The sequence below is a fragment of the Triticum dicoccoides genome, chromosome 4A (assembly GCF_002162155.2).
Source record: "Triticum dicoccoides isolate Atlit2015 ecotype Zavitan chromosome 4A, WEW_v2.0, whole genome shotgun sequence".
Lineage (NCBI taxonomy): Eukaryota > Viridiplantae > Streptophyta > Magnoliopsida > Poales > Poaceae > Triticum > Triticum dicoccoides.
In genome coordinates this window covers 542,434,267-542,444,496 of record NC_041386.1, presented here as the reverse complement: position 1 = coordinate 542,444,496, position 10,230 = coordinate 542,434,267, and the positions used below count along the sequence as shown (strand labels likewise).

Genomic DNA, 10,230 nt, shown 5'->3' with positions numbered 1-10,230 from the left:
TCCGTAGCTTTTATTTCGAGTTACTAACACTTAGCAACCGAACCGGTATCTAATACCCTGGTGCTACTAGGAGTACTAGTAACGTACACATTAACATAATGTATATCCAATATACTTCTATCGACAATCTTCTCATCTACCAAGTATCTAGGGTAATTCTGCTCCAGTGGCTGTTCCCCTTTATTACAGAAGCACTTAGTCTCGGGTTTGGGTTCAACCTTGGGTTTCTTCACTAGGGCAGCAGCTGATTTGCCGTTTCATGAAGCATCCCTTTTTGCCCTTGCCCTCCTTGAAACTAGTGGTTTCACCAACCATCAACAATTGATGCTCCTTCTTGATTTCTACTTTTGTGGTGTCAAACATCGCGAATATCTCAAGGATCATCATATATGTCCCTGATATATTATAGTTCATCACAAAGCTCTAGCAGCTTGGTGGTAATGACTTCGGAGAAACATCAATATCTCATCTGGAAGATCAACTCCCACTCGATTCAAATGATTGTTGTACTCAGACAATCTGAGCACAAGCTCAACAATTGAGCTTTTCTCCCTTAGTTTGCAGGCTAAGAAAATCGTCGGAGGTCTTATACCTCTTGACGTGGGAACGAGCCTGAAATCCCAATTTCAGCCCTCGAAACATCTCATATGTTTCGCGATGTTTTAAAACGTCTTCGGTGCCTCAACTCTAAACCATTTAACTGAACTATCACGTAGTTATCAAAATGTGTATGTCAGATGTTCGCAACACCCACAAACGATGTTCGAGGTTCAGCATGCTGAGCGGTGCATTAAGGACATAAGCCTTTTATTGTCTGCATAATTGCTACTATCAACTTTCAACTAATTTTTCTCTAGGAACATATCTAAACAGTAGAACTAAAGCGCGAGCTACGACATAATTTGCAAAAAACTTTTGACTATGTTCAGGATAATTAAGTTCATCTTATGAACTCCCACTCAGATAGACATCCCTCTAGTCATCTAAGTGATTACATGATCCGAGTCAACTAGGCCGTGTCTGATCATCACATGAGATGGACTAGTCAACATCGGTGAACATCTTCATGTTGATCGTATCTACCATACGACTCATGCTCGACCTTTCGGTCTCTTGTGTTCTGAGGCCATGTCTGTACATGCTAGGCTCGTCAAGTCAACCTAAGTGTTTTGTGTGTGTTCTGAGGCCATGTCTGTACATGCTAGGCTCGTCAACACCCGTTGTATTCGAACGTAAGAATCTATCACACCCGATCATCACGTGGTGCTTTGAAACGACGAACTTTCGCAACGGTGCACAGTTAGGGGGAACACTTTCTTGAAATTTTAATGAGGGATCATCTTATTTACTACCGTCGTTCTAAGAAAATAAGATGTATAAACATGATAAACATCACATGCAATCAAATAGTGACATGATATGGCCAATATCATATTGCTCCTTTTGATCTCCATCTTCGGGGCTCCATGATCATCATCGTCACCGGCATGACACCATGATCTCCATCATCATGATCTCCATCATCGTGTCTTCATGAAGTTGTCTCGCCAACTATTACTTCTACTTCTATGGCTACCGGTTAGCAATAAAGTAAAGTAATTACATGACGTTTATGTTGACACGCAGGTCATAAATAAATAAAGACAACTCCTATGGCTCCTGCCGGTTGTCATACTCATCGACATGCAAGTCGTGATTCCTATTACAAGAACATGATCAATCTCATACATCACATATCATTCATCACATTCTTCTTGGCCATATCACATCACATAGCATACCCTGCAAAAACAAGTTAGACGTCCTCTAATTGTTGTTTGCATGTTTTACGTGGCTGCTATGGGTTTCTAGCAAGAACATTTCTTACCTACGCAAAAACCACAGCGTGATATGCCAATTGCTATTTACCCTTCATAAGGACCCTTTTCATCGAATCCGATCCGACTAAAGTGGGAGAGACAGACACCCGCTAGCCACCTTATGCAACTAGTGCATGTCAGTCGGTGGAACCAATCTCACGTAAGAGTACGTGTAAGGTCGGTCCGGGACGCTTCATCCCACAATGCCGCCGAATGAAGATTGGACTAGTAACGGTAAGCATATTGAACAAAATCAACACCCACAACTACTTTGTGTTCTACTCGTGCATAGTAACTACGCATAGACCTAGCTCATGATGCCACTGTTGGGTAACGTAGCAATAATCCAAAATTTTCCTACGTGTCACCAAGATCAATCTATGGAGTCATCTAGCAACGAGGGAGGAGTGGATCTACATACCCTTGTAGATCGCGCGCGGAAGCGTTCAAGAGAACGGGGTTGATGGAGTCGTACTCGTCGTGATCCAAATCATCGATGATCCTAGCGCCGAACGGACGACACCTCCACGTTCAACACACGTATGGAGCAGTGACGTCTCCTCCTTCTTGATCCAGCAAGGGGGGAGGAGAGGTTGAGGAAGATGGCTCCAGCAGCAGCACGACGGCGTGGTGGTGATGGAGCTACAGTACTCCGGCAGGGCTTCGCCAAGCTCTATGGAGGAGGATGATGTGTTGGAGAGGGAGAGGGAGGCACCAAAGGCGTGGTTTTAGAGGCCCTCCTTCCCCCACTATATATAGGGAGCCTAGGGGGGGGGGCGCCGGCCCTAGGAGATGCAATCTCCTAGGGGGGCGGCGGCCAAGGGAGGAATCCCTCCTCCCCAAGGCACCTAGGAGGTGCCTTCCCCTCTTAGGACTCTTCCTTAGGGTTTCCCCCACCCTTAGGCGCATGGGCCCTAGGGGGAAGTGGCGCCCCAGCCCACTTTGGGCTGGATTCCTTCCCACTTCAGCCCATGGGGCCCTCCGGGATAGGTGGCCCCACCCGGTGGACCCCCGGGACCCTTCCGGTGGTCCCGGTACAATACCGGTGATCCCGAAACTTGTCCTGATGGCCGAAATAGCACTTCCTATATATAATTCTTTACCTCCGGACCATTCCGGAACTCCTCGTGACGTCCGGGATCTCATCCGGGACTCCGAACAACATTCGGGTTACTGCATATACATATCCCTACAACCCTAGCGTCACCGAACCTTAAGTGTGTAGACCCTACGGGTTCGGGAGACATGTAGACATGACCGAGATCGCTCTCCGGTCAATAACCAACAGCGGGATCTGGATACCCATGTTGGCTCCCACATGCTCCTCGATGATCTCATCGGATGAACCACGATGTCGAGGACTTAACCAATCCCGTATACAATTCCCTTTGTCTATCGGTACGATACTTGCCCGAGATTCGATCGTCGGTATCCCGATACCTTGTTCAATCTCGTTACCGGCAAGTCTCTTTACTCGTTCCGTAACACATCATCCCATGATCAACTCCTTGATCACATTGTGCACATTATGATGATGTCCTACCGAGTGGGCCCAGAGATACCTCTCCGTTTACACGGAGTGACAAATCCCAGTCTCGATTCGTGCCAACCCAACAGACACTTTCGGAGATACCTGTAGTGTACCTTTATAGCCACCTAGTTACGTTCTGACGTTTGGCACACCTAAAGCACTCCTACGGTATCCGGGAGTTGCACAATCTCATGGTCTAAGGAAATGATACTTGACATTAGAAAAGCTTTAGCATACGAACTACATGATCTTGTGCTAGGCTTAGGATTGGGTCTTGTCCATCACATCATTCTCCTAATGATGTGATCCCGTTATCGATGACATCCAATGTCCATGGTCAGGAAACCGTGACCATCTATTGATCAACGAACTAGTCAACTAGAGGCTTACTAGGGACATGGTGTTGTCTATGTATCCACACATGTATCTGAGTTTCCTATCAATACAATTCTAGCATGGATAATAAACGATTATCATGAACAAGGAAATATAATAATAACCAATTTATTATTGCCTCTAGGGCATATTTCCAACATCAGCTGCGCCGAGGCTCCTGGTACGTGTTGATTTGGTGGGCTGGACTACCAGAGGAGGGCGCTACTTGGGAGCAACGCGAGGAGTTCCGCCAGCACTACCCCGACTTTCAGCTCAAGGACGAGCTGTTTGCACAGGCGGGGAGAGATGTTATGACCGGCCAGGTCTATGGCCGCCGGGGGCCCACTGGGCAGGCTTAAGGCACAAGTTATCTTAGTTTATTTTCAGATTATGGTTATATATACAAGTTGTAAGACTATTTTGAGGATTAAGCAATAAGACTATTCTATTGCCCGGCTCCCAGAGGAGCCGGAACCCTAAAACCCTAGCCGTCTCTCTCCTGCGCCGCCGCCACCCAGCCGCAAGGATGGCGCCTCTCCGCCGGCCGCCGCGTTCTAGCCCACGCCCAGCTCCCTCTGTTCCCTACCACCTACGACCCAGAGGAGCCCGAACCCTAGCTCCTAACAGTTGGCCTGAATGTTCTACCCTGAAAACGAACACTGCAAATATATGAGGTAGGAATATGACGCCTAATCAAGCAGCCATGAACCTGCTATTGATTAGCTTCAATTGCTGACACATTTCTCTTTATTTTCTTGTTCATTGGTAACCTTGTCACCCTTTCTCCAGGGATACCATGACTTTTTTTGAGGCTAACTGGCAGGTGTTCTGCCTTTTCATTAAGATTAGGAGTGAACAAAAATTGTTACAAGAAGTGCGGGGGCATGGAAGGAAGAGGGTCCAGTAGCCTTAGGCTCTGGCTGTACATCCAGAATGGCTACGTTTCCTGATTATGGGAGAACAACAAGGATATGTCATCGGAGGTCAGGCGTGAGACAGCGGCAGCCGAGCTAGAGGACTGCCGAAAGATCCTTCTGTTGCGTTCGTTCCAGACATGCCATGCATGGTAGGCAGCGGCAGCAGCAGCGTGTTTGCTCATGGAGGAGAAGTGGAGCCACCATTCTTCAGTTCCCTGGAAGGAGGCATTGGTAGCAGATGTAGCGTTGGAATGGCAGTTCCAAGAAGGTGCCACACCTCCTTGCTGTACGAGCAATGGGTAGTAAGGTGCAGTGCCGTCTCAGGCTGTTGATCACATAGCACACAGGTCGCCGCCTGCGTACCACCTCTGGCGCGAAGTCTATCAACAGTGGGAAGCCTGTTCAGCGTCAACAGCCAGGCAAAAAATTTCACCTTGGCCTCCATTCTCATTGACCATATCTTTGCAAGCGTCGGCTGGGCAATGGTACCAAAGAACTTTGCATTATAGGCTGTTTTTGCACTGTAGACACCATTAGTCGTCCAATTCCCGCAGATGGAGTCCTCAGTGTTAGATAAAGTGATATGCTGGATGAGGCCCCAGAGGTTGATGAATTCATGAAGGGCGTCAGGCGAGTTTAGGCGCTGGAGCCCTTTCATCCACCGCCCATCAGTCAATGCTGCAGCAACCGTTGCACATTTACGTGTAGCCAGCGGAAAGAGGCTGGGCGCAATATCTTTTGGTGCAGAGCCATTCAGCCACCGGTTGGACCAGAAAGATGTTGTTGCTCCGTTGCCAAGGGTGACAGTGGTAGATGCGTTAAACAACTGGTAATCAGTAGGGCTGCATGGCGTGTTGGATCCAATCCATGGTCTGGAGGACCTTTCCGAGGCAAACCACAACCATCTGATCCTAAGGGCTCTGCTGAAGAGATCCAGATTCTTGATGCCCAACCCTCCATAGTTCTTTGGGGAGCACACTTGTCTCCAATTGACAGCACAGTTTCCACCAGTTGCATCTTCATCTCCTTTCCATAGGAACCCTCTCCTAATCTTGTCAATTCTCTTGATGAGCCACTTTGGAGGAGGGAAGATAGTGAAGAAATAAGTGGTCAAAGAGGTGAGCACAGAGTTGATGAGAGTTAGCCTGCCCGCCTTGTTGAGGAGTTTCCCTTTCCATCTTGCGAGCCGAGCAATAATCTTGTCAATGAGAGCTTGGAAATCGGCACGTCTCGGGTTGCGCAGCCCAAGAGAAAGGCCCATGTATTTACACGGGAAGCAGCAGGTTTCTCCTTCGAAATCAGCCATGACTTTCAGGAGGAAGCTTCATCTATTTGTCTTTCTTCAGTGCAGTGTTTATGTTGCTTCAGATTCCAAAGTGAGAGTTACAAACGTGAAGAAAGATAGGCATTAGCATGTAGGTTCACCCATGAGTTTTTTCTACTTGACTCAATGTTTCACCGCTCATGAATTTTGCGTTGTGATTGCCTTCAAAATTAAAACAAAATGGATACCCGAGACAACAAGGCCTCAGATAGTAGCAAAAATAGGGTAGGAGCTAGTCTGTGTGACGAGCCATGGTTGGCGTCTGTCATACCTTAAGCCGGGCATGAGTGTTGAGTGCTTCCTCCTGGAACCACCGGCGGTGGCTGGGAACTGGGTGGCGGCGTACCGAGTTTTGTTTTTGAGGGGAGAAGAAAGTCTGTTTGATGGGCCTGATGGGCGTGGTCAATGTATCGGTCGGGTTCGAGTCTATTTTCTTTTCGCTCACTGATGTGTCGATCTATCTGATCCTCAAAAAAAAAATGTGTCGATCTATCCGTTTTTTGGTTCATTTTTTTTGTTAAAACTAAAAAACCAAGACAAAATGCGTAGAAAACCGATACACAGTAGCATTGAAACCAGCAGCGAGCGATAATACTTGGTCGACCTGTATAGCGATTGCTTTATGAAAAAATGAACTAAAAACTTTTAGAAAACTAAAAAATGAACTTCTAAAAACTTGAACCTCCACAAATTCCGAACTTTCAATTTTGAGAACTTCAGAAAAAGGAGAAAAAAGAGGATAAATGGGCATGGGCCCCTATATGAAAGGAGATCACTTGGTGTGGTCCACCGTGCCCCCGTCTAACCATGACGGAGGAATTTCCCATACTATGTATTTAACCAATGATCTATTTGTTTGTCTTGACAAAGCTTTCATTTGCGTACAAGATATGTTTTGATGAACTTTTTCATACTTATAAATGATCAAACACTAATTTACCGCGTCGTCATGATGTGTCATACAATGGATCAAGTTATCACCCAATGAACCAATAACCTTTTACCAATAAGGGTATCAAGTTGGAAACCTAGCCGATAGGAGAAAATTTTGGTTCCTCCGCTCCCAACTAGCTAGATAGGCGCCCCCTCGTCTTCGGCGCCCTCCATGGTGTTGGGTGGCGGTGGAGGAGCCTCGATCCAGCCTTGGGGTGCTATAGATAGGTATAAGGGTGTTCAGGGGAGGGAGTCGAGGAGGCGGTCCTCTTCGGCGAACAAGTCCTCTCCGTCCCATCCCTGTTCCGGCGTTGTGCCATTAGCTACCAGTGGGGAACACGTGGAGGTTGGTCTTAGTCGGTTGAATCTTTAATTTGACTGTGTGATGTGTTGGTTTTCCTTTTGGATGGAGTTCCCCTCTATCCGGAGGAATGTTCCTTCGCAAGCCATCACAACCAAGGCAAACTTATCGACATCGGATACGGACAACCCGGGTGGCTCAAGCAGCTTGAGAACTTCAAGAATGATTCCTTGGGTGGAGTCCTCAAGGCGGTGCTGCTGGATCCTTTCTGCAGCAACATTGTTCCGATGCGAACTGAGACCTCATCACCGACTGCTCGCGGGTGATGGGGAGTTTTGTTTTCATATCTTGCAGGGTCTTCATTTTAAAACGCCAGTTGTTATTTTTTTGAAAGGGGAGCAGTTATGTTTTTAATCTAAATAAATTAGTTGTTTTATAAAGTAAATAAATAAATAGATAAGAGTATCAAGTTCTGGGGTTTTCCAAGGTATCAATAGCCAAGGGATCACTTCACAAATTTAGTGATATTACTGGGTAATAACTAAACTGTTTAACTTTTACACAACCATCACCACTTTTATGACAGAGTGCACGCACATTTTTTATACTAGATGATACCTTCACTCTTTCTTTTTTGCGGGAAAGATGATACCTTCAGTCAATGTTGCGGAAACCTTGTTAAAACAAATGTGCAAATATATGTTATAAAAACCACTGAAGCTAATGCAAAAGTAAATGAAAGAGTGTTGTTGGTTTATATTAAAATAAATAAGAAAACATATGAAGCATATGACAAAATGACCTATAAAAAACGAAAAAGTTTTGAATTAAAGTTAACATAATATCATTCTTTATACAAAATGTGAAGAATAAAGTACATATATTTGCTTCAAGTGTCCAACACATACACCATCCCTGATCATATGAAAATTCATACAAACAACTTATGTCTCACACGAATAATTTGCCGAGGTATAGTATGGGTGCATGGATAGATTAGTTAAAAAGACTTATACTAACAAATACGACTTGCTGATGTGGCATAGCCCATGAAAAGAGCAAATAGATAGTGAGCTATATTTATTTAGCAATACTCAAAAAAAAAGTTATTTAGCAATAGAGGATGCCCCAAAGAAGCATAAACTGAGAGACCGACTCTTCCTGACTTTAGTGCCGCGTCGGTTAAGCATAGTGAGGGGACGTTGCTGGCTGAATTGTCAAGTCCAACTTTTAAAACTACCCAAGAAAACATTATTAACTACCACTACCTCTGTAAACTTTTAAAAAGTCTTATAAAAGTTTGCAGAGGGGGTACATATTTTCGCATCGGGCAGAAGAATAACAAAACTTTTAAAACGACTACTGGTTTTCGGTGAAAATGTCTGAAGATGCATGTAGGCTTAACTGACGGCAGGTCATTTGTTCCTTGAATAACTATTTAATTAGAACAAGCGCAAGCTCGAGAATTGTACATTCGATGTTACTTATATATTACTGGTCAAATCAAATTAATTAACAGAAGAAGCTAGCTAACTCTACGCACCTCTACGATCACCATCTACTTATGATCTATCACCGATTCACAGCCTAAGGCTCAAGTCCATCTTCTTGGTTTGCTCTGGTAGCAGCTGCTGCTCCGGGTCCGAGGAAGGTGGCTCCGTCTGCGTCCTCATCCTGAAGCTCCCCGGCCACGACGTGGAGCCGAGCACCTCCTCGTAGACGAGCGGCGGCCACGGGCCAACCACGCCGTCGTGGAGCCTCGCCGCCGTGGCCTCTTGCCGGACCGGCTTGTGGACCGCCGAGCCCGCCGGGTTGACCCTGAGGGCGCGCACGATCGCGGCGTGCGCCTCGAGCGGCAGGCCGGCCATGACCATCCGCTGGTGGTGCGCGTGGTGGTAGGACAGCGACGACGAGCGCTTGGCGGCGCTGCGCTCCCGCTTGTGCGCGTTCTGGTGCCCGCCCAGCGCCTGCGAGCTGAAGAACTTCCTCATGCAGAAGTTGCACGAGAACACCTTGTGGGGCGTCGTCGGCGCTGCCGTGGCCGCCGGAGGAGGCGGCGGCGGCTGCTCCTGCTTGTGCTTGGCCGCCGGCTCTTCGTCCGAGCACGACGAGGGGTCCTCCGCCGCCGGTGGCTGCGAGCAGTTCACGCCCAGCGTGAGGTCGAGCCACGACGCCGCGTCGCCCTGCTGCTCGCCGGCGGCGGTAAGCAGCCGCGCCGGGCTGACGCTCACCGCCTCTCCCGTTTGCCCCATGTCCCGGTCCTGCATGCAACTAGCCAGAGCTAGCGTTTCTCGGGTCTTCCCGCCGACGGCGACCCTGTGCTCAGTTGGTTGGTGCAGGGCACGCAGTAGTGCCAGCCACGATAGCTCTGGTTGTGCTGTGTGTCTCTGGCGTGGCGCCTGCTTCCGGCTCGCGGCGGGTGTTTTATAGAGGGGATCCGGCATCCGGGACAAGGCCTGTGGATGGTCTTTGTGAGGAATCCAATCAGGTCGGAGCATTAGACAACTCTAATCTCTCTTCCACTTGCATGTGATATCTCTTCTTTCTTCCTCCTTTCACGTCAGGATCTGGAGCAGTGGCAGTGCGTGCTCACGTCACCTTCTCCTAGTCCTAGTCCTATGCTCGCCATGCCCACCTGGGCGCCTTCCATTGCTAGGTAGCATCTAGGTAGGTGCATGCTGCTGCTAGGGTAGCCATGTAGGAGTACGTACGTAGGTACGTACGCTCGTAGTGTCTTTGCGATTGATCGATGGAGCTGAGAGTTGTTGTGACCGCGCCACTGTAGCTAGCGGCCTAGCGCTGCCTTTTCCTTTCATGCACGCGCTTGGTTTCGGTGGGTAGGTGTCGCTTGACTAGTGGTGCATGGGGTTGATCTTCTTTGAGGATGATAGAGAGACTACGGTATCTTGTTCTTCTGGACGACTTCACGGTTTCAGATGCCTAATCAGGATAACTTCCGATCCGATCGGACCTCCGGATGTTGAGATGAC

At 47.7% G+C, this 10,230-nt stretch overlaps 1 protein-coding gene across 1 annotated transcript; it reads right to left on the bottom strand.

Annotated features, from left to right (window-relative positions):
• Window positions 1-8,419: 8,419 nt before the first annotated feature.
• Window positions 8,420-9,689, bottom strand: LOC119286643 (zinc finger protein 1-like). Its single transcript, XM_037566062.1, has one exon. It carries the CDS (start codon window positions 9,682-9,684, stop codon window positions 8,821-8,823), a length of 864 nt encoding a protein of 287 aa, XP_037421959.1. The 5' UTR covers window positions 9,685-9,689; the 3' UTR covers window positions 8,420-8,820.
• Between the last annotated feature and the right edge of the window lie 541 nt (window positions 9,690-10,230).